Genomic DNA, 25,038 nt, shown 5'->3' with positions numbered 1-25,038 from the left:
GAACAATAAACCCTATAAATGTATCCATTCCTTCTCTTGCTGACATCTTGAGACAACTTCATATACATTGAATTTACTCAAAGGGGTTTTTTATCTCTTTATTAACATAATGATCACCTTTAAACAAGGATCAGTAATGTCTAAAACAGCAGCAGTAGTAGCAGAGACACACATTCTAGTCGACTGGTCACAGACTGCTTCTCACATGCAGTTAAACAGTGCAAGATATTCAACATCTCATTGTCATCAATTGATGTTTTTTTTTTTTTTTTTTCTTTTTTGTCGCTTGGAATGAAGAGAGTGCTTAATGACATTCATCAGATTGAATGTCATCATAGGTCCGTTCTAAAAACCAAGTTTATACATTCAAAAAGGGTTTTTTATTGCAGCTCCAGGGAGTAAACAACATACCTTTTTATTCCACATGAAACCATGAAATTGGTCAAAAATGGGTCGTTACACTTTTATTGTTATTGTGCTGTAAATCGGATTTAGGCCGAGTGCTGTTTTGAAGTGTGGTAAGTGCTTTATATGTCATATTCCCAGTATCTAGGTAAATACTTTAGAGGTGAATTGTAATTTCATAGAGGTGCCATATATGGAGTACTGAGACAGAAATGAAACAAACAGCTTTACAACCCTTTAAAATGATGCTATTTCCTTTGAACGTGTGTAGCTGAATGCAAGCCAGATAAAAATACTGGTGATGGTGCTATCTTTGTTTGACTGATTGTCAATGTCCTGGATGTTTTTTTTTGTTTTTTTTTATTATTATTATTATTTTAAAGCTACAGGGGCAATTTTGAAAAGTTGTCTGTGTTTCAGAGACTGATATTGAAATCGGATTTTAAGTGAAACAAACAACAATCACAGAAATTCATCAACTACTGTATCTATACGATGTAAACTAAAGTTCAGGACTATTTTAGCAGTAGCAGCTGACAGTGTAAGGGTTGAGCCACAAACACATTCACATACACACATTTGGTCCTGTTCAAAGGACTCCACATGAAAATAAAAAAAAAATCGATTAAAGTCTGTAAAAACGAATCCATAAAGTACAAAAACGATCACCTTTAATTTAAAGTGGCGGTATTATGAAAAGAAAATCGTCCCTTTAGCCTCATTCAGAGGGTCAAAGTCTGTTTCCTCCACATTTTGTAAAAAGTCAGCTCCAAACAGGCGAATTGGATTTTCCCAGCTACTTGACGTCACTTATCGGAAACTCCTCCTCCTGACAATTCTGGCTCCTCCTACCCTATATAAGAATGTGAGCTCCTCCCTCTCAAACTATCTCACAGGTACAACAAACACTGTGGTTTAATATAGAATATACATTATTCTTTATTGTCATATATGTAAAGCTACATACACAAAATGTGTTCTCTGCATTTAACCCCTCCCTGAGGAGCAGTGGGCAGCCCCCAGGGAGCGGTTACAATCAGTTCCATTTTTTGTATCCGTTATACCGCTTTGTTTCGCCTTTGAGATGATCTGACGTGTTTGTGACCTAATGTGACGCAATACAGTGGACTATCACCTATGTTGTTGTGGTTCTTAGAACAAAAGGAGAGGGATGAAAAATAGCATAATACCGGCCCTTTAAGACATTTAAACTCACTGACATATAATGCATACTTTTGTATACATATTGCAAATCTACAGTAGATTATATATTGGAATATATCCAGTATATAGTATAACACAGATTATCTGCTGGGTGAGTTGCTTCAGTGACAATGGTTGAGAAAGACTTATTTTTTAGCATTGCTCAGTCTCTTTGCCCTTATAAATGCCATCCCATGTGTCCTCATGTGGGAGTTCAGGTTTCCCACCGTTTCAAACATCTTTCCACACACTTTGCATTTGGTGCTTGGTGTCCCGTCACTGTTCTCGTCGGTAACATCCAACGCTCTCCGACTCTCTTCGTCTTCCTTTCTGAATCGGCCCAGACTCTGAGGTTCCTTCAGCCGATGGACGATGAAGAGGTGTCTGGTCAGTGAGCGGTGGCAGGTGTAGCACAGGCCGCACTCCCTGCACTGATCCGAGGAGCCGTCCGACTTGTGTTGAGGGATGTGTTCGTGGAAGGCGATGATGTTTTCAGTGGTGAAGTTGCAGACGGCACACCTGTGAACTTTGGGGATGTTCAGCTTTAACCTCTGAAATGGTTGTAAGTCCAAGCCCTTGGACTTCAAGCCAGGAGACCCCTCATCTTCTCGCTTCCTTTTGGGATTCTACAAAAGGGATTGTGATGTGGTTAGCATAGATACAATCACCAAATGTTTTAACAATAAAAAAAGGTTCTACTGTACCTTATTGTTCTCAGGTACTTCCGCCATGTCCTGACCAGGCTTTTGTCCTTCGTGCATTGGCTTAAGGCGCTGATCCAGAAGCTCTGTTTCTGTGATGGGCTGACTGAGAGCAGGCCTGTTAATGCAGAATGACACATTGAACTTTTTCCAAACAGTTTTGAAAAACAACTTGCACACGCTTTATTTTCTCTAAAGAGAGAAAAATGTAGAGCCCAATACATCATTTGGTATTTGTGGGTCAATTCCACTGTATGATATTAATAAAATGGGCATCAATGGGCAAGGTTTGCTTGGATATTACAATGGAAGTAAATACAAAAATACTTTGAAATCTTATACAGGATTACAGGGTATGAAATAAAGAATATATTATGAGGGTAATTTTGGCCCCCGTAGTAAAAAAAAATTGGGACATTTTAAAAATGATTGGGGGCCATGTGAAAAAAACTTGCAAATAAAGGAAAAGCTCACCCTTTTATTTTTGCAAGTACCGTAGTACAGTAGCTATTACAGAAAGAAGAAGACAGACGTAGGGAAATTATAGGGTTTATTTACCTCTTAACAGCCTTTAAATATATATATCAAAAAAAGAAGGTAGAATGGACTTGATTTATATAACGCTTTACATATCAGCTCATTCACCCATTCACACTCACATTCACACACCAATGGGACTGAGCTGCCATGCAAGGCGCTAGTCGACCACTGGGAGCAACTTAGTGTTCAGTGTCTTGCCCAAGGACACTTCAACACATAGACAGGTATAGACTGGGACTGAATCCTCAACCTCTCAATCAGAAGACGACCCCTCTACCACCTGAGCCACAGTCACAAAAGAAAAGAAAACTGTAAAAAACAAATAGAAGTACAGAAGCACTCTAATAAATCTACAGTTTCTCACTAAATGTACATATGCATTATGTCTTGAATATACTATCTTGTTGACAAAAAACTTGAGGGCAATTTTGGCCTGTGGAACAATGTTTTTGGAGACATTCTTGGCTAAATTAAGGCCTGTGGCCCTCACTAATTTCTGACACTGTATGACTACAATATCACTAAAATAAATTTGAATAGATTTAGAGTAATTTTAAAGATTTTTTCAAAACAGCAGTCATGGCCAGACAGTCACACCACATGATATTTTGACACTTTACAGAATAAATTAAAGAAGACAACAGAAAGAAAAAAATCAAAATCAAAGTGAGCGCATATACACTACATTACTACTAATTTGGTATTGTTTTATGCATTTAAACCAGTTTGTAACTTAAAGAAATGCAGTTGGACAGAATATCTAGGTGTCACGTCATTGACCCATGTAATTTTGCCTATTTATATACGTCTGCCTAATAACCTCATGCGTGTAAATCATACAAACTGAATTTGTACAGTGTGCAGGTGCAGTAATGACTGTACTCACGGGCAGGTGTGCACCTTTCTCTGCCCCTTATGTTTGAGCCGGTTGTGTCTGCAGAGACTGTGCGGGGAGCTGAAAGACTTGTCACACAGTCGACACGGATGCTTCTTTAGTATCTGCAGTAAGAAAAAAAAGATGATACTGTATGATCAATGCTTGACAAGAAAAAACATCCAATGTACGCTAAAAGCTCTTTGATATTAACTACTTAGTTGATGTTTCCTCCCACCTTGCCATGCTCTTGTCTCATGTGGGACACAAACATCTCTCTGGTGCTGAAGGCGCTCGTACAGTCCACACAGGCGTATCCTGAACTGGGAGGGCTCTTGAAGTCTGTCGAGCTGTTACTGTTGGAATTTTTTTTTCCTTTGTCTTCATTACAGACATCTCCTTCTTCTTTGTTACTGGTGTTCATAGAATTTGTGGGCTTTGTGTTGAGAGGAAGGTTGATACCCAAGTTTGGTGGGCCCTCGATGCTTTTTAGAGTTCCATGGATTGCCTGAAAACCAAATTGAGAGTGTAAGAAATATCATTTGATACATTTACCACTGTGTACCTCATTATTGGTGCTACCTACTGATTGTGGGAGCAATATTTGAAATAATTAACATATTTACAAAAAAAAGAATGCACTTAAAAATGTATGAAGGACTTGTTAAATTCAACAGATGGCACAACTTTCATGTGTTGCCTTTCAAAACAAAAGCTCTTAATGTTGACTATATAGTTCTAACTAAAAGACAACTGGAGCTCCTGCTTCTTGTTATGATGGCATTGCAATAACGTAACGTAAAAACATGAATCATAATTAATAATTGAGTAATTTCTGAAAAAAACCCATCATTGATTACTGCTACTTTTAATACTGTCAATTCAATTAAAATGTAATACCAAAAGGGATAGTATCACAAATAGAATAGAGTTGCCTTTCGAAATGTTTCAAACAAAAACAGGTTATAATTTGTATCAAGCCTCCCGTTATGTTGCCATTATGCTCACCTTGATATGATCCAGCATTAGCTGCTTCTGTGCATAGTGCTTGGAGCAGTCGGGGCATTTGAAGACGGAAACCATGTGATTACCAACATGCTGGTCGAAGTGTGAGACGAGGAACGACTGCATTGTGAACACTGTGTTGCACATGGAGCACTTATAGATTACTCTGGAAAACAGAACATTTGAATAATAAACACAAACCCAAATAATAATGTTTTTCCTTCCACATCATCAGTGATAGTTCATACTGTGCACTTAATATTATTTTTTTTATATTAGGCTGTAAAAAAAACCCCTGATTGTAATTATTTTGTCATTTTAATTTCCTTTGGCGCATTAAATCCACATAAATTTGTGAGGACAGCTGCTCCTTGTCAACCTTTACATCAGTGCAGCTGATGATGACGTTATTGAAAGGTTCCAGCATGGAAAAGATAAACTCAAGTTAATCCACCACATCTAAGGCCCACAAATCACTTTATCAACCAGGCCGTAGGAAACACAAAAGGCAATTGGACACAAGTTTTAGGTTACCCAGGCATGAGGCTGATTGATAGAAAGAACATGACTTATAACTCGATAATTCACAACTAGTCTACAGTTCATCTAAATAAAGATGTACTTTTGCAATAAACTGAACTGGAAGCTCACATAAGGAGAAAAATTCAGCTAATTATGCTAACTTTCAATGATGCAGTTTGGAGGACTTACTTGGGCTCTCCAGGCTTCACTCCTGGATGCTGTGTGTAAGCATGGGAGTGTATTGCAGGTGCAGACTTAAAGGCCAAGGGGCAAAGGGGGCATTTATAGAAGATCTCACAGTGAGTGTTTTGGATGTGGGACTTGAAGGTTTCAGTGTCAGCAAAGATCACACTGCAGTGGACACAGCTGGAGGCAAAAACAGAACATTGACAGTTAGTGACAGATACAGAGTCAGCAAGCAATATCCAATATTTGATATTTAAATTAAGAAAATGTGAGTTTGTTTAGCTTGACTTTATGTTGAGGGTCATTCTCATCGTTAGCCAATATACTGTATGCCATCAGAAAAAAATATGTAATGTCCATGACATTGAAATGAAAAGTAATTAAAGACTATGAACAATAAATAGCAATTTTAGATCAAATTAAGCTGGGCTAACACTAAACAATGCTAATTCCTAGCATTAGATTAAAGTTAAATTAAAGTGGATTGTACATTTTTTGTATAGAAAAATGTTTCTTTCCTGATAGAATCTACCTATAAAAGCAAGAAAGTTCTGAAAGCGTGTGTGTGTTTGTGGAGAAAATATCTCCTCGCCGTGGTGTCTGTTCAACTTGAAACTTTGTCAATGGGTTCCACATAGGCGAAGTGTGTGCACCCGTTATTTTGGAGTAATTTGGTATTGCAAAATGTTCAAAACGTTCAATTCAATTTTAACATTAAGGCTCCCTCTTGGTATTGAGCGTGGTATTGAGCGCGCTACTTCCGGTTCCGGGTCACCGGTTCATGACGTCACTGTGTCGCAGTTTTTGGTTTAAAAAAGGTCAAATATTCCCATGATTCCAAACTTCCTTTAAATCGCAGGTCACGTAGTCCACTTCTTTCTCCGTTTCCATGAACTATCTGGTTCTTCAGACAGAAGAATGTAACTTTTTTGTGAGCGGATGGGTCCACAACACGTGTTTCTTTTCATATTATTCTATGTGTTAAAGTGCTAGCAGCTATAATGTAACCACACACACACACGGCTGATGCACATGCGTGTGAGAGTGCCAGGATGCACATGCTGAACGCACACAAAGCCGTTTAGAGAGAGAGTTGCGACTTATTTGGTGTTGCACAACATTTATTTTTTGTGCTACTTCCGAGTCCCTTTTTTTTCTCTCAACAACCTGTGATGGATTATGTGCATGCGCGAGGGTGATGCGCGTGCGTGTGTGAGAGAGAACCCATGGATGAGATCGCGGTAGCGAGTCACACACACACACACACACACACACACACACACACACACACACACACACACACACACACACACACCTTAAAACACGCCCTCACCAAACATAAGGTATTTATAATAAAAACATACTAAAATAAAGTAAAATAAGACTAAAAACAAAACAATATTTATTCAAAAAGTACACAAAACAACAACAGAAATGCACAAAAAATACATAAAGGCTGCAAAAACACACAAAATGACTCCAAAAAACATACATAACAGAAAAATACACCAAACAACAACAATAGCAGACTCAAAATACACAAAACTAAATATTTATACAAAACATACACAAAATGAAAACAGACTTGGAGGATGGCCAAAACACGGAAATTATATAACTTTGATAACAGATAGCAAAATACTAATAATTTTGTCATCAAAAGCCCGGTCTCAGTGTTGCTTTTGTTGTTTTATAGAAAGAAACCAATGTTGAGGTGTCACTAAAGCAAAAAGAAATTTGCCTCAAAGTCATTGACAGGTTTTTTTCAGAAAAAGCCTTTTATCTCAACTTTTTGTCAGAAACTGGCCTGTTGTGTGAAACTTACCTACATTCAACTGCTGATTACGGAAGAACAAAACAAGTGAGAAAATGTATATTTTTCTGATGAAAGTGGGTCTATAAAAATCAGTCAAAATGCCGTAAAATGGCTGGCAGTGAGGGGGAGGGGGGGGTGGGGGGTAGCTGTTCTGAAAATGGCTGGCAGTCAATGAGATAATGTTACTATAATGAGCATTAGCCTATACACTGTATCACCACCCACATTTACCAAACTTATTTTAATCAGATGTCACTCAATCATAAATAATGAGGATTTCACAAGCAAGTGTAAAATATGATATGTGTCAAATGATACAAACTCACCAATAGCCGACTCTCCTGGTGTAATGCAGGCAATTCTTGGTAACATGTGACTGGAAATGAACAGAGCGGCAGCCAGCACCACATTCAGGACAGATGTATGGGGACTTGTGCTGGTGGATTCGCTGGTGTGACAGAAAACTGCATTGGTTTGGGAGAAGCATTTGGCAAATGGTGCATGTTTTCTGTAGGAAATACAGGACATCAACAGGATCAGTCAACATTGTCTCTTAGACTTGTGTGGATTAAACAAAGAATACAATAACTTTTCTCGGTGTGTTCACCTACCTGCCCACTGGATTTCACTGTTTGCTGGTAATGCATGGCCAGTGAGCTGTCATCCTGGAACATTTCATTACATTCCAAACACTTTAGGCTGTGCTTGCAAAGCTTTGATGCATCATCCTCCAAGGGTAGAGCGGCCACCAGAGGAGCACTGCACAGAGCTGAAATGACTGCAGTTTGTGACGCTGCACCAGAAACTGTGCCAGGGGTTTGCGGTGTGATCGCTTGTTCTTCAGAGGTTGAATCAATGGAGAGACCTGATAAGTTCATGGCACTGATCATCTGATCAGCAGGGATAGGTTTGAGGATTAGGTGTGAGCACTGCATAACAACTCCTTTGTCCTTGTGATCTCTTGCATGAGACAAAAGTCTGCACTTGTTGTTGAATACCAGACTTTTGGCGCATTGGTTGCAGGTGACCTCGATTCGTACACTGCGGCGTTCGTGATGCTGTGTCAGGCTCTTCTCAAGAGCGAATGAGTCTCCACACTCCAGACATTTGAATCCTCTAGAGGGAAGAGGAATGCTTGCTGCACTGGGTGGGGAAAGGTTTGGAATATAAACGGGGACAGGATTTATGCTACTCAAGACCTTATTAAAGGCATCTACAACAAAACTCTTAGAGCTCGTAAATAACTGCAACCCAGAGACTTTTTTTGAGCCAGTGCCAGCTAAGGCTTTCTGTTTGACAAGTGTTTGTTGGTGTTGGGGTTGTTTCAAGGCTGGTAAGGCCTGTTGGACATCAGATGTAACAGGAGACACACTTTGGGGAAGAATATTCAGGTTAGTGAGATTAACGGTTTTGGACATCATTGTAACATTAGTGAGACTGGAGGCAGGTAACATCACAGTCTGCTGCTGAAAGGCGTTGACAGCTTTTAAAATAGCTGTGCTGGCATTTTGCACTGATGTAGCGGGGATCAATGTTGTGTTGTCTGATAACTTTAACTTAAAGACTTTCGAACCAGTGGTTTTGACTGCTGTGACTGGCAGGAAAGCTGTCGCTACAGGTTTAATAGTCATCTGTTTTGTGCTTTGCATTGGACGTCCTGTGGTGGCCAACACATCCGTGGGCAAGGAGGACCTTGGTGGAGATGGGAAAATTGCCTTTGTTTTTGCTATTAGAGAAGAACTAGTTTCTTCTTTTGAGGATTCTTCAGTATTACCATTTGGGAGAACTCGAGTGACGGTACGCTTTATCTGTCCAGATAAGGTTTTTATTGTTTTGATCCGCACTTTTGGAATAACTGTGAAGGTTTCTGCGTTTGAGTCAGGGGAACCTGTGCTGCTACTTTCACTGATGCTACTGGAGGGACTCTCTGGTTCACTTGTAAGCAGCCTTTTTGCAAAGCCCATGGCTGATTCTTGCTCCTCTGGTTTCTCTGGAGATCTGATGTTTTCACTGAGCTTGATGAACTCTCTTTGTTTTGAAAGAGGATCTAACATGTTTCTATCAGCAGTACAGGACTTTTTGGAACGAAGCGCTGCAAAGGCTGCTATAGAGGATGAATGTTTGATGGAGGACTTGGCCCTTACTTCAGGGACACTGGGAATATTTGCAAGCTCTGACAGCTCCTTTACCTCTCTGCTTTCATTTCTTTGAGACTCAAAATTTTCTTTTAGGGTCTCTTTAGGAATGAGATATGGAGAGGAATTGTGACACTTAGAACTTTTGGTCATAGTGTTTTTCTTCTTCTTTTGAGCGAGGTTTTTGTTTTTTCTGAGCTTGGAAACAATATTCTTTCCAGACAATTTAGCAGCTTGGTCGTATTTTTTAACGGACTGATTTTCTTGATTATCATTTGGGTCATCGACTACTATTTTATCCTCATTATCATCATCAAACTCTTCAGCACTGGAGATAGGACTGTACAGATGGATTTGTGATAGTTGGTTGTCAGCTTTTTGTCCTTCTGTTCTTGAAGCTTTCCATCCATTCTTCTTGTAATTACTACCTTTTCCTGCTGTTGGCACTAAAGCATTTAGATGTCCATTACCAGAAAGGGGGTGTGAAAGGAAATGATGATGCTTCTCTGACATTGTTCCAATATGTCCGCTTGGATCTGCAGTTCGAACATTCTTAACAGGGACGCTGACACCAATATTATGGACTGTTGAGGCGTCGGGGGCTACAGCTTCACTGGTAGTCATCTCACTACTAGTTTGCTTGAGTTGTGCATTGTTATCATCTTGGTGATTGGATTCAGTAGCGACTTTGGGATCCACCATATCTGGGATGTCGAATGCTGCCAGCAGGTCATCAAAGTCTGGCGTTTTCATATCTCCCATGATCTGTTGCCGTTGCACTATAGAGACAACCTAGTAAAACAGATCATTCAGAAAAGTCAATAACTAAACAGGTTTACCTGTAAGGTAATTCAGCAAGATTATTTTTGTCTTTTTCAATAGTATGTTATGGTTTCATTTCATTTACCAGCCTATCATTGCCCGATCCCGTTAGATCTCAAAAGCAAAGCAGGTCTGGGCCTGGTTAGTAGGTGGATGGGAGACCACTGAGAATTCCAGGTGCCACAGTGGGGGACAGTCACCCCAGTGGTATCTGTCATTGTGTCCTTGGGCAAGGCACTTTACATTCATACTAGGCAATGTGGGTAGTGTGTGAGTGAGTGTTGGTGGTGGTCGGAGGGGCTGATGGCGCACTTCGGCAGCCTCGCTTCCGTCAGTCTGCCCCAGGGCAGCAACAGTAGCTTACCACCACTAAGTGAGGAGTGAAAGAATAATCTCTTAAATCTGTAAAGCGACTTTGAGTGTCCAAAAAAGCGCTATATGAAATTGATGCATTATTATTATTTAAAAAACAACTGTTACTTAGTCAAATGCAACACAGTTTGCAACACAAGATGTCATTGACCACTGAACCAAATTTGAAAGACGAAAAAAAATTGCTAAGTACATGAAATTAGGTCTGAAAAATCATGGAAAAACAAGCATTTGTCTCTGCTCTAAAATGTTGGGGGCGTGTCAGTTAGAGGCGCTGAAACCACACCCACGCGTAGGAAGGGCACCGCCTCTGTGTATTAACCCTACCTAGAGCCGTATAGAGTGAGAGTTGCGACAACGGAAGTTCAAAATGCTTGACCGTCACATGATTCATGTAGACTCAGTTTGTTCCGGAAGTTATTAGCGGGTAATTCAAAATCATTGACATAACTGGGATTTTTGGGTTTATTTTTTGTCAATAACTCCATTGATTTACAATATTTATACAGTACACCGTGTGTGTATATACAATATGTTTATGTAGTTCCCTATATAGTTTTTTCCTAACGTAAATTTGTTTTAAAGATTAGTGTAAACAGCTAGGTTATCTGCTTGTTTGACGTAGTTAAGGCCAACAGTAATTAGGGGTCTATGTAATATTAATGATTTAAAGAAATCTTTGACTTTCAGATATCATTAAAAAACACACTACATCAAATCTGTGAGGTATTCAAACACTTCTTTTTGCACTTTTTCCACAAATAAGACAATTAAAAAGCTTACTGTTTGATTAAAAAAATAAGATATGTAGCCTATGTGGTTAGATAAAACTCTATGAGTAATATGAGGAAGATGTCTCACTATGGGGTTCACACCCTATCTGCAGCCCCTCAGAAGTGTTTTTGCAATCTGCCAATCTTGATTGGCTGGTGGAACATGTCCGTCTGCCAGGGACACTCCCACCTCCTATAAAAGGAGTGAGCGGATAGACACAACCCATTCAAAATTAGCACCTCTTCTCCTCGTTTGAGCAAGAAGGGTTGTCTGGTGAGACATCTCACTCATATTACTTAAAGAACCAAGGTTATGTAAATAACCTAAATTTCTATTTCATAATTTTTTCTGAGATGTCTCGCTATGGGATATGGTAGCTCCCGTATTGCAGACTGACAGAATTATTGCTTGTTCTAATCAAGCCTTCCCCTTGGCCAACTGAGTATACATGAATATGTCTACTAACCCTTACCCTAATCCTGGCAGTGCCACTGTCACACCCTACACATGGGGTCCCGACCCCCAGGTTGAAAAACACTGATTTAGTGGTTCCTGAATAGATTCATTTAGACAGTTTTTATCATTTCGGGTCATGTCACGCCTGAGTTTGGACTTTATTAAAAAAAAAAAAAAAAGTTAGTACATTTGCCATTAAATGTTGTTTACTTGTTTATTTATGTCCATAATGAATTTATAGATGATGGTTTAACTGTAAGGTGATTCCAGCAAGATTCTTTTTGTCTTCTTTTTCAATAGTGTTTTAAAGTTTCATTTAAGACGACTGTTTCTTGACAGATATGGTGGATGACATGTTTCAACTTGCAACTACACTTAAGTCAAGGAAACTTCAAAGGAAACATCAAAGTGATCAGCTTGTTTTGTGTAAAACCATACTACTGTAAGTGATCAATAGATATGGCTGCCACTTGTTTCAGTGAGAAACAGCAGAAAACTTCAAATAAGAGGTTAATGGGATGTTTTGATGATGTTAATGACAGTAACCTGTCATTAACAGTAACCTTTTATATTTTCCATAACATTGGCAGCATTGTGAATTTCAGGAACAAAGACTTTTAATAATAATAAAAAAAAACTTGACAGAAATGCTATTAATGGCTAAAATTGTCTGGCAGGCAAAACATAACACTAATGAAACCATCAGATGCAATCTCTATTTGGGGCACAACAATATCAGTTAAACAATAAGCAGTATAAGTATATCTATAGAGCAGGGGTGTCAAACTCATTTTAGTTCAGGCACCAAATACGGACTGATTAGGTCTTGGGCGAAGAATAGTTGAAGAAAACGAGGAATTTCAACATCATTTTTGTACATGTTTGCATTTCCATGTGTAAATGATATGTAAAGTGTGTAAGACACTGACTATATCAAAGCAATATGTGACAGACATCAGACCCTGCAGGATCTTCACTTACAGTAAATTAGCTTGATTTTGTGACCAATTTTCATTTAATAAAATATGATATAAGCATGGGAAACATAAGCCTTGTCACACTCTAGGAAATCTCACTCTCGTTCAGTTCTCGCGCATCAAGAGGGATAAACTCGCCTTGGCTGACAACGAGTCTGAGAGAAATTTAGATTATTTTTACCGTTAGAACGTTGATTCCTTGAAAGATTTTGCTGAAAAGTGCTATCGGTCTCCAGGGCAGAAATGCCGAGTTAGCTGCTAAAACTAATGCTACACACAAGCTGAAAATTCCATTTTTTCCTGGCTTTTTAAACAGTGACCAATCACCTGATCAGTGCGGTTTCACTTATCTGCCTGTTTAGTGTCCATCCTGTGCATTTCCTTCAAATTTGTAAATTGAATTAAAATAATAGCTTAATAAAACTAATACTGGACCTGGTTAGTGAATGGTTACCTTGTAAATTTAACTTTTTTTTCGGCATGTACAAAAAAGAAAAAAAAAAATGTAAAAAAAAAAAAAGTGAATGTAACCATGTCGGAAATAAACTGAATAAAAAAATAAAAAAAAATAAAAAAAACTTTTCAAAGTGAAAACTCATACTGTCCTTTTCACTCGGAAATCTCGCTTGTCCCATCAATAATATTAATAATTTTTTTATAAGCACTTTTCAAAATCTCAAACACTTTACAGTTGTTATTAAAACAACTACACAAGTCAAAAAGAGAAACTAACACTATTAAAGGTAAATACAGAAAAAAATACACAACAATCACAAGTTAAAAGCTTGGGAGAAGGAATATGGAAACAGAGGAGGTCTGTCCCTTTAATACTGTTTCTCATCAGTTTTACAAAAGTGCTCGGATATGAAATCATTCTCGGGTAGAGTCTGAATTCCCCCCGCTGGAGACCCAGGTAGTCGTTGTTTTTGTGCACCAGGGGTCACCTGTGTGGAAGCGAGAGGACTGCCTTGCTTCGATACTGCTGCAGCTGCTCCATCGGTTTTTAAAAGTGCTCGGATCGGCCGAAAGTGGCTTCAGTGGAAGTCCCTGCTTCCCCCCTCGGGTCTGAATATGTGTAATATAAATAATATAAGCACTATTAAAACACGAAAGATCTCTGGAATAAAATTACTGTTAGGTTGGAAATATCAACAGCTTGTTTATGTTTATATCCCTCTTGACATATGACCCCCCCTAGGTCGCGCATGCGCAGTTCGATAGTGTGAAAAGGCTTATTCAAATTGTCTTTATTTAACAGTCACTGAGTATTTGTCTGTAAGCAGAGGTGTAAAGATAACTGATATATTTCACTCAAGTAGAAGTATTGGTATTTGATTGAAATTGTACTCAAGTACAAGTAAGTCATACATAAAATACTCAAATACAAGTAAAAAGTAGCTCAATTAAATAGCACTAATAATAGTAAGTACAAGTTTCTCATTACTTTCACCCCCCACGTTTATTTTTGTTAATAAATCTCGCCACAGTTCCTTTGCATACAGTAAACATCTCATGTATAAACTTAAAAAGGAAGAAAGAACTTAATGTTTTTTCCAAAAAGGCATCTGTATAAAATAAAAGGTTTATCAAAATGTACAATTCTTTTTCAAATAAAATAACACTAAGGAACTGAAAATAAAAGAATATCAGACACTAAGTATAGATACATTTATTAACTTTAAAACTGAGAAAACAATCAGCCTTTGGTGCATTACATTTCATATGGTTGATGTGATGCATTTGATTGTTGTCTGGTCAATTCCTTTTTTTTGTAGTTTCACAATGTACGTTGATCATTTTAAAACAAAAAATAATAATTTACTCAGTAACGGTTGAGTGTAGAAATTTATTGAATTACTTTTTTTTTTTTTAAATGTACTTAAAATTACTGATTTAAAAATACACTTGAAAAAAGTACAAGTACCCACAAAAGCAACTCAATTACAGTAACGTGAGTACTTGTAATCCGTTACTTTCACCTCTGTCTGTCAGTACTGTGATCGTGTCAGCCAAACAAGGTGGTGCTGCTTGACTTCACTGTTTAGCTCTAATGCATTAAATATGCCCCCAGCATTTGCATCCAAATGTAAAAAAGTACAATTTAACATAAATGATTTTAAATCTTTTAATCCAGAGGCCAACATCAATAAATCAACATAATAAAGAATGTGTGTTTTGGTGTTAAAGGCCTGGAAGGAAATGCAGTGAGAGGCTAAACATGGCCAAGCCACAGCAGAGAGAGGGTGAGGCCAGATGAAAAAAACGCTAATCTCAGCCATGACAGTCACAGCAGCCTGATGGGGGAAGTATAGGACATGAAAAATACACACAAAACACACAACTCCTCTCAACAACGGTTTAATGCACATGCGTTGTTACACAAACAATCTGCACGCTGTTATAAAGCAGCTGCGATCTAAAGAAAGTGAAATACTGACACTGGAACCATGAAAGTGAATCAGCAAATCCTCACCCTCTTGCTTCAGTCTCTTTCAAAGGCTGTTTCCTTTCTTCCTTTCATTCCATCCTGTAACACAGCTACAACACTGCTAACCCAGAAAACCCCACCCTGACTGAAAAAGTCCTGTTTCTTTACAACCGAGCAAGGCCAAGAGCACAAGGTCAGGTTACATTCCGAAGAGTGATCACATAGTGAGGATCTCTCTCAGTCTTTCCCTGGACCACTGACAGCACACAGACATACAAACAGACAGACATATCATGCAAGCTTGTGTGTACACTGTAGATTCCATCCAGACTCCCCGCCTGCCACGTCCCCCAGCCCTCGCCTCTTTCCTAAATCTCCATTCTGAGTCTCTCTATGTGGAAATCCAGGATGAGCAGCAGCGTCCGTGGCTACGTGCAGCAAAGACGGTGGCAGCCATGAAGCAGCCAGGCTAGCTCCATCCCCGAGAAGCATAGAGACAGCATTGTTCCTGTCAGCCCTTTGGCTGCCCCAAACCAGTTTCAGCTGGTTCTCGTGATCTGGCACAAAGCCCCATGCTGCAATACGGCCTCGGAAACACAGACAGATGCATATGTCACCTAACGTTTGCTCTAAACAACAGCCAATGGATGGTAAACTGCAAGTTTTGCTAATTTTGAACCAATGCATACTGCACAAGTTGGGAAAAATGTACACCTAGTTGTCTTGATGGCTTCAGGCCACAAAAACACATACAGTAATTCCAGTTTGGAGGACTATGGCTTTAGGTTCAACAACTTACTCAGCCAAGACAATAGACAAAATCACAAAAACAAAGATTTGAAGTGAGAATTAAATAAATAAGCTGAATTTGGTGTTTTGACCTGATTATTAACCCACCGCTGCTATCATCAGATAAAGACATGTAAACAAAAGACAATCTGATAGAGGCAAGCAGGCCATTCATGCACCTCTACATGACCACCTCCCACTCCAATGTTCACCCCTCTCACACACATACACACACTGACATGCACGTTCATGCATATAGAGGTAAATCTTGTCATACCCTGGTCAGATTTTTATCCCTCTCTGAGATAATCAGGGGAAAATGGTCTTCATGCAAAGGCCTCAGCCCTGCCTTCACTTCCCTCAACAACCATGCCAGCGTCCATCCTCCTCCTCCTCCCCCTCCCTTCCATCCTCTCTCCGTCACTGGGTCATCCCTAAATATTTGTCCTAGTCCGTGACTTGATTTCTCATCAAGCCACCGTCACCACCACCACCACCACCACCACCACAGAGTGTGGAGGGACGGATGGAGAGGGGGGCAGTGTTCAGCAGGCGACTCAGGCCTTTTGTCTGTGTGTGAGCAGGGGGGTGAGGGGAATCCACTCTCAGGCTCTGGAGCAGCAGCAGCTGGTGCAGAGAGAGAGAGATAGAGAGTGGTAGGGAATGAGAGGGAGGTGGGATGACAGGGAATAAATAAAGGACAAGGAAATGAGCAGAATGAGTTGATGGGTAGATGCTTGGACTGCAGGGTTCATGTGTGAAACCTTTGCAATTCATCACCCTTTAGTATGATTGTTTAGCACAGGTTGGTGGCTTTCTTTATGCTGCATGTCTCTGTTGAGTAAAATAGTGGCTGGAAATGTTAGGCCCAGATCAATGTAATCATTTCCTGAATTGTAAAGGAAATGCTCGTATAATTGAGGTTTGAACACATATATTCTGAACATGAAATCGCATCAATGCAAATGAAAAGATGAAGAATGTCTTTCTGCAGCATCTTTGCAAACATAAACAGCATTGTCCATGTTTGAATATCTGCCAACCCCGCAGAGAAATGTAATCACACAAAAAGACAAATGATGAGACAAATCTATTTGACATCATGTTCTGGAAGATTAGGTTGTCAAAGAATCTAGATTTAGTCTCCTACCTGTGATACAGCAGAGAAAGGCTCTTAGTAGATTAAGGCTGACTTTCTCAGGCCTGCCATCAGTCGTTGACACATCTTGGAGAGGTATCAAAGGCAGCCTCCAATGCTGCAACAGCAGCTAATCATTCCTCATTATGCAAAGCACTATGCAGTATTTATTCATCAACAACACAGATGCGATTGGCACACGACACAAGGGCAGCCAGAAAAGGATGTGTGTGGTTAAAAAGGCCCTCATGGTGCCTCCAGCATCTCTACACTGTGACAGATTTCTGTGCAGGATCGGAGGCTGAGGTTTGCTCCCCACCCCGAGCAGAGACAAAGTACCATGACGTCACGGTGCCTCGTTCATGCTGGGAGTAAAGGGGGCCTGCTGCTCAAAGCTGGCGTCTCCTATTTTGCTCCTTTTAGGATTTTTCTGTCTGAGATGACGATCAGCCATGCAGATGATTACAAAATCCAGATCAAGCTGCTTGTCGTGAACTGATGACACAGCAAGAGATGGAAACCCTGTCTCAGAATTATTGTCAGGCACCAAATGTGCTGCACATTTAACTCACAATATAAAAATCAACCTTTACCATTCCAAAGTATTAGTATATTTAGATTAATCAACACATTTTGAAAAGGAAAAAAAAATGCTACATCAGCGGTTCCCAACCAACAGAGGGAAAAGTAACGGATTTCAAGTTTTCACGTTACTGTAATTGAGTTGCTTTTATGGGTACTTGTACTTTTTTTTCTAAATCAGGACTTTTACTTGTACTTATAAGTGCATTTTAAAAGAAGAAAACTAATTTGTTACAATTCGACACCCAACCGTTACTGAGTAAATTATTATTTTTTTTTTAAATGATCAACCGACATTGTGGAACTACAAAGAAATGAAATAACCAGACAACAATCAAATACATCTCATCATAGCCGACCAATCAGATTACACGTAATGCACCACGCCAAAATACCACTGAATGCTATAGTTATTTTCTTAGTTTTAGAGTTTTAGAATTTTTTAATTTTGAATTTAATTCTTTGGTGTTATTTTATTTAAAAAAGAATTGTGAATTTTTTCAAACCTTTTATTTTTTCAAGATGAAAATAAATTAAGTTCCAATTGTTTATACATTAGATGTTTACTGTATGCAAGGGAATCGTGGCAAGATTTAATACCAAAAATAAACTCTTACTTGAGTACAACTTCAATGAAGTAACAGTACTTCTATACATGAGTAGGATATATCAGTACTGTTTACACCTTTGCCAACCAAGGTACATTTACCCTAAGGGGTACTTGAACACATCTCAAGGGGTAGGCAGAAACATCCATCAATTTAATTTCTAACATTATCGGACACATTTTTACATGTACACAGACATTTTGTGGTACACTTTTTAATACACAAAATGGCCAAAACATTAAAAATTGATGAATTAAAAAGCTTGAATCTATGGTAATGTTGAACAAGACACAGGAAAGGGTTTGGACGAGCCTGCTGACAGAAATAAGCAATGCATAACATGAGCTAAGGGGTACTGAGCATATAACAGGAAGGATAATATAAGTTGTGATATAGGGAAATATAAGGGGTGCATGGGACAAAAAAGTTGATAGGGGTTGATGTGCCATGTTATTTTATGATTTAAATTTTTCCATTCGCCGAATGTGCCTCAAATAGGAGTTATCCTGCAGTATCAGTGACATATTTGATTATGAAAGAGATAAAATAAATAAATAAATGTAGAAAAAAAAGATTATTTACTGATCCTTAAGTATTTTTCTTTAAGTTATGGGGAAAAAACAACACAGATTACTCAGTTTTTATACATTTTCAGTAGTCATGATTTAGTTCTATGAGTCAAATTAAAGTTGTGTGGGTCTTGAAAGGTGATTTGTGGTCTCCTTAGTCAAACCCACTCAACTTTGACTCATATCACCTGAATTAAATCATGTAAAAATATAATAAATAAATAAATAAATAAATAAATAAATAAAAATACTCTCCATATTTAATATTTTGATTATTGCATCAATATGTTATTACAGTGGTTATTAATCCCATTGGAGGTACTGAAGTACATTCAGCAAACCCTCTGTAGTCCTTCAAAACATAGTTATATATTTATATTCAGAAACACACCCAAGCATGGGCTAAAAAATTGCTATGTTCAAAATGTTTATATATATATATATATATATATATTTACAATTTACCATCGCTATTCATCTTTCAATAAACTACTTTATTATGGCTGTTTATTTTGTGTAACATATTTTTATATCTACTGTGTGTATCTTGACCATTACCAAACCCCAGAGACTGACTCATCCAACCCCTGGTGTTCGAACCACTGTGTTCATAAGATATATTTAGCAATTGATATTTATATATAAAAGCTATCACTCTTCACTCATTGTATGCAGTTGATCTTTCATGGTAATATCTGACAAACTGTGATGCAATGCTATGATTTGATGGTGGCAAATCATCATTATCATCTTTGATGTCTTAACACATCTGAAAGCTTATTTTATTGAAGCCATGACATTACAATTGGAGCACTTAGAGAGTGATGTGACACTTGAAAAGAGAGAAAATAAGAAATTGCAATACATCCATCCAATCTGACTCTTATGTGCCTTTCTGTTGAACACAACAGAGATTTTACAACTTCATCCTATCCTCGCCTGTCTGTCCATTCATTCACCCAGACCATATACTGTATATATCCTTTATACATGCTTTGATTTCACCCTACAGTGCCATCTGCTGTATGCTTTGTCATCAAACTGTTAAACCTGGGATTAGTTTTTCAAAGTTTACTTAATTCAAGCAACTTATAATTAGAACATCTAATGGAAACTAACATTAACACATGCAATATTTTTGATTCACTTCACTTCAACTGTTGTGTCTGAAAATAAATATGTGGTTTCTAGAGTTGGCAATCAGACAAAAGTGGAAATGGAAGACCACATGGGTTTAATTAAAAACAGCCTTTCCTCTCTGTATGTGTCCATATTAATTATTATTTCAATTAAAGCTCTACATTTTAAGATTTCTGAGATTTTGTACTTGTGAATAAGACCTCAGGGCTACTGATGTTGTGAGGACAGCACATACGGAAAATAATGCATGAAAAGCAGCTTTATGTGCAAAGTTTTAATCTGAAATTGAGGAGAAAGTAAGCGACTTAAACATAATGCTCTGATTTTTTTCTAAAAAACAGCCACGTAAGAAGGTTTTTAGCTTTATGTTGGCAGTGAACATAAATTATCTTACAATTCCAGCCAGCAGCACGCAGCATTCAATTTGCTAAGCCCATGAACATACTGTACGTTAGCTGTATAGCATAAATATTATATATCAGTGATATCCACCATAGTTTAGCTCTGCTAGCCTCTGAATCTGGAGTACATTTATAATATTTTTGTTTACTATTGCGTAGGGGTGTCCCGATCCGATAATAATATCATATATCGATCCGATATTTGTCTGAAAACGAGAACACACTCAAATCAATAGAATTGCTCTATAAAAATGCCTTAAAAATCTTTGATAAAAAGCCAATGTCCTTTCATATTTGCAATATTTTACAAAAACATAATCTATTGAGCCTAGAGAATTTTAAACATTTCAAATTAGCTTGTTTTCCTTACAAAGTGTTAAATGGATTAGCCCCACCTCCCCTGTTGGACTTCTTCATACCAAAGACTCAAAGTGTGGCTTAAAGCAAACCAGTCTTTAGAGCATTAAGTGACTCTTCTTTTACTTTTCTTGTATTTATTCATTTCTGTTACATTGTTTGTTGTATTTCTGTATCTGTATTTGTCATCTGCCCAGGGACTACGGATGTAAATTAGCCCTGTGGCTTTAATCCGGCATGTTTACATCTGTTTTGTTGTTTCAATGCAGATGTTCATTAATGTGCATTTTCCCTATGTACTGTATCTTTGAGAATTTCAGGTCTATAGTTTGCCAACTGGAGGGATGGGACCATTGATAAACACTTAAGGCTATAAAAAAACTCACCATTTCCAACAGACAAATGAATGCCTGCTCCTTCCTGACACCATTTAATCCAAAATGAATCACAACATTAGAGTATAAGACTAATAGTAGCACTTCTGACATGTTTTGCCTCAATGGTGAAGTGTACCTGCACATGTACATGCAGCCTACGCTAAATCTGAGCACGAGTAGAGTTTAAAGAGGGTCAATATCAATGATTTTATGCTCAAACAGCTCTTCATAGGTCATCATTGGGTGAGTCAGTCATGCTGTGTAATATCCTGCTGTATACAAACAAAAAAGGCTCAACCCTCTCAGCACTAAATGCTAGGAAACCAAGCAAATCCCTTATCTGTTGGCACTCCTTCTCTTCTGTGTGTCAACTGTGTGATGAAAGTGATCAGTCAGGCATGATCATTTCACACAGGCACATGTGTAGGTGCCTCACTGTGTTTGTGCACTGTTTGTTGACCTTTCCAGGAGTGTGAATGCTCTGTATTTAACAAAGATGATAAAAAGGCAAAACAGACTGCCGTAGGTTGCATTGTCATTGCCAACATTCATCAAGTTTGATCGCAGCAGCTTGTTTGACCTCTTGTTTCATAGTTAATATCTATGATTAATGACGTTTTACACTCTAAATCACATGTCAAACTTAAGGATCGGGGTCCAAATCCAGCCCTTTAGGAGCATCCAATTCGGCCTGGAGGAGAAAGTAGAAATAACAGAGAAAACATGAATCCTTGTGTAAATTAAATTCAACAATATTTGCAAAGGCTCAGAACCTTTATTGCACGACTGCGGCCATTTTTTATTTTAAGCTGTTAAAAGGGTCAAAGTTCTTCATAAATCCTTAAATTTTCCTCAAATTGTGAGATATCATTTCCTTCATTAAATAGAACTTTGTCACAAAATGTAGGAAATTTAAAGTGAAGATCCTGTTGGGACTGATATATGTCACTTATTATGGGGCGCCGATTGTAAAGTTGTGCATGCTAAAGTAAAAAGCAACTTTTCACAACATTTTGCAACAAACCATGTTTATAAAACTTATGTGAGTCTTTTCTTGTTACTTTTGACCAGATTTACAGCAATATATGTGAAATTTGTGGGGGGTTTTTTCTCGTAAAAAACAAAAGGTCAATTTTAAATCTAAATGTTAAATGTAAATATTAAATAATAAATCTAAATGTTAAATCTCAATGTCAATGAGCTTTTATATTGGTACTTTCGGTGAATTAGCACATTAGCTAAGAATTTAGTTTCATTTACATTTAACATTTATATTTAATGTTTAGGATTTACAATTCACATTTAGATTTAACATTTAGCATTTAGATTTTGATTTAACATTTATATTTAAATGTAACATTTACATTTAAATGTAACATTTACATTTAAATGTAACATTTACATTTAGCATTTAGATTTATTATTTAACATTTAGATTTAGATTTAACATTGACAAATTTTTACAAGAAAAAATATCACAAATATTGCTTTAAATCTGGTCAAAAGTAACATATTCACATGTGTTTTTTAAATGTGGTTTGTTGCTAAATGTTGCAAAAAGTTGCTGTTTATTTTAGCATGCACAGCTTTACAATCTGTGCCCCACAACTTATTGCTTGAATATGGTCAGTTTCTTATATATTTTGTATTTAATGTATATTTAGAAATGTGAACTAGGGCACAATAATGTTGAAATTACTCCTTTTCCCGCTTAAAATCTGTGGCCCACTTGAGATCAAACTACTCCATATTTGGCCCCTGGACAAAAAACTGTTTGACACCCCTGCGATAAATCATCTACTGCATATCTTACAGTTTAAAAGTAAAATAATCGTTTAATAAAAAGTTGCTTTCTACAGTCTAACAGTGACCAGTCTGAGATCTCAATACCACGTGCGGCTCTTCAGACAGAAGTCATTATTCTGAAGTCATCTACATCTGAAGTGACGTCGACAGCTCCTGCAATCCCAGGCCAAACAATGTAGAAATAATTGCAGACCACAGTTGATTAATTGCCATCATCACATTTTCATTTTCCGCTTTGAAAAAACACCCCCTGACGTCCAGCTGTAGCAGGAGGAGCATTTAACTTTGGAGGGGAGTCCAACTTCAGCTGGTTCTTTATTTCACACATCAAGCCTGCAGGACATGATGGAGGCTTTTTGAAAGAGAAATCCAGTGGTTTGACTCTAACCTGAGGGGTGGGAAAAGAAATCTCTGCTACTATGTGTGGGGGGTGCCTGTGTGCAAGGAGCTGCAGACCACTGTGGTCACTGCTCATTATTCTAAGTGCTGTTCCTTTTACTCTGCACTGCTCACAGAGTCCTGCTGTTGCTGTTGCTGCTGGTGCTGCTGCTGCTGCTGCTGCTGGGAAAATCTATCCCAGAGGGAACCACTGGGCAGTAGGTAAGGACAACTTCCCCTTTCACTGTTAACCTGTCAATTTACAATTCATTTCATTGTGCATGCATCAATTAAAAAAAAGAAATAAATAATACGATTAGGCTATTATTGTCCTATATAGTATAAATACAATTGAAATAGAAAAAAATAGAGAAAATAATCATTATTTTATCATTATATTTCATATATATTAGTAATTTCACACAATTTCTATCTGTGCAATATATTTATCCTCATTGTTCTCACTGTTTATTTATTTGTTTATTTGTCGTCTTAGTGGCTCTCCTTGTAAAAAAAAAAAAAACTTAACAATCTTCTTTTAATTTTCTCTGTATCTTGCACCACAAGAGGTGTCTCCTAATTCTGTTATACCTTGTGTACAATGACAGTAAAATCATTCTATTCTATTCTATTCTATTCTATCAATATATGATTTAACTTATTAGTTTAAGAATGTCACTAATATATGCTCAGGTGTGTCTTTGCAAATGTACCTTTACATAAGGGCTGCTTTCACAAAATGAAACAAACTATCCTTAAACAAGTACTCCTCTAAATAATAATAATAATAAATAGTCTAATTTTCATCATAATTCCTGTTCTTCTTATTTATTTCATCTCATTTCTTTCTTTTTTTTTTTTTTTTTTTTTTTAAATCCAATTAACATCATTTTTTTGGTTTAAAACAAAGGTCAAAAAAATTCAAAAAATATATAAACATTTGGGATTAGATGGACTAATATCCCAAAAATGTAGTCAACAAAATTTTTTTTTTTTTTTTTTTTTTAAATAAAGCTATAAAAGTAAATTTTTACAAAAACAAATTATGGAAAACTTTCGATTACCATATAATCTGATGTTCAGATGACATGTTAATGTATGAACTTTTTCAGCTGCTATAATCTCTATGAATTTGACCCTTTGCTGTCAGAACGCTTGAAATAAGCCCTAATATCAATGTATTGTAAAGTTTACCTTTTCCTTATGAAAAAACTAAAAAAGAAAAAGAGTAAATTCACAGTCTTTGTTATTTATCTGAAATGTTTCGAGGCTTAGAAATGGACCTGAAATGCTCAAGTGTCCCTTTGAGTTGCAGGTCATTTGATGGGGAAGAAGAGCGCGGAGAGGCTGCCTGAGCTGCAGAGGGAAAAGCACATCTCTGAATACTTCTCATCTTCAGAAACAACTAGAATCAGAGGATATGAGTGTCTAATGGAGGCTCTGCTGCAGCCGAGGGTCCAAAAACCAAAGAGGCCCTATACCACAGACAGACTGGTCCAGCTCCACAGAGAGCAGCCTTTAAGAAAGGTTTATTCTCAGAAATCTTTACATTTTAATGAAAAACTTTGCTCACAACTCTTCTTTTCTTCTTTCTGTAATGTAGATGTCTGACCTGCTTCTGCTGGCTTTGAAGCTTCAGGACAGAGACTTCACTTGACAAATGCTGCATCTTCAAAG

At 37.7% G+C, this 25,038-nt stretch overlaps 2 protein-coding genes across 6 annotated transcripts in view; one reads left to right on the top strand and one right to left on the bottom strand.

Moving 5' to 3' along the window:
• Positions 1-773: 773 nt before the first annotated feature.
• On the bottom strand, positions 774-17,397 carry znf532 (zinc finger protein 532). Of its 5 annotated transcripts, XM_028463144.1 has the most exons (11): positions 17,156-17,397; positions 16,283-16,632; positions 7,864-10,179; positions 7,579-7,760; positions 5,440-5,616; positions 4,732-4,894; positions 3,962-4,231; positions 3,736-3,848; positions 2,784-2,816; positions 2,313-2,427; positions 774-2,234 (listed from the first exon to the last, which is right to left on the bottom strand). In XM_028463144.1, exons 3-11 carry the CDS (start codon positions 10,147-10,149, stop codon positions 1,755-1,757), a joined length of 3,819 nt encoding a protein of 1,272 aa, XP_028318945.1. In that variant the 5' UTR covers positions 10,150-10,179; positions 16,283-16,632; positions 17,156-17,397; the 3' UTR covers positions 774-1,754. The 5 variants fall into 5 exon arrangements, with proteins under 5 accessions (XP_028318945.1, XP_028318949.1, XP_028318946.1 ...); XM_028463148.1 differs by lacking the exon at positions 2,784-2,816; XM_028463145.1 differs by lacking the exon at positions 16,283-16,632.
• A 5,973-nt stretch (positions 17,398-23,370) lies between these two features.
• The window catches only part of grp (gastrin-releasing peptide), a 1,743-nt gene continuing 75 nt past the window's right edge, over positions 23,371-25,038 (top strand). Inside the window, exons 1-3 of the mRNA XM_028463649.1 lie at positions 23,371-23,583; positions 24,677-24,888; positions 24,965-25,038. The exon at positions 24,965-25,038 is cut by the window's right edge and continues 75 nt beyond it. Coding sequence (XP_028319450.1) covers positions 23,403-23,583; positions 24,677-24,888; positions 24,965-25,018 — 447 coding nt within the window. The 5' untranslated portion in view covers positions 23,371-23,402 and the 3' untranslated portion in view covers positions 25,019-25,038. The remainder of the gene's footprint in view (positions 23,584-24,676; positions 24,889-24,964) is intronic.

The sequence above is a fragment of the Gouania willdenowi genome, chromosome 12, assembly GCF_900634775.1.
Source record: "Gouania willdenowi chromosome 12, fGouWil2.1, whole genome shotgun sequence".
In the NCBI taxonomy this organism is placed as follows: domain Eukaryota; kingdom Metazoa; phylum Chordata; class Actinopteri; order Blenniiformes; family Gobiesocidae; genus Gouania; species Gouania willdenowi.
This window is presented reverse-complemented; position numbering and strand designations above follow the sequence as displayed.

What these genes read in the sequence shown, in the direction of transcription:
- znf532 (XM_028463144.1), bottom strand. Translation starts at nt 10,149, where the DNA reads ATGGGAGATATGAAAACGCCAGACTTTGATGACCTGCTGGCAGCATTC. An exon ending in TAATGCTGGATCATATCAAG is followed by an intron (nt 4,232 to 4,731) that starts GTGAGCATAATG and finishes TTTGGTTTTCAG; the next exon opens with GCAATCCATGGAACTCTAAA. An exon ending in GTACTTGCAAAAATAAAAGG is followed by an intron (nt 2,428 to 2,783) that starts GTGAGCTTTTCC and finishes CTGCATTAACAG; the next exon opens with GCCTGCTCTCAGTCAGCCCA.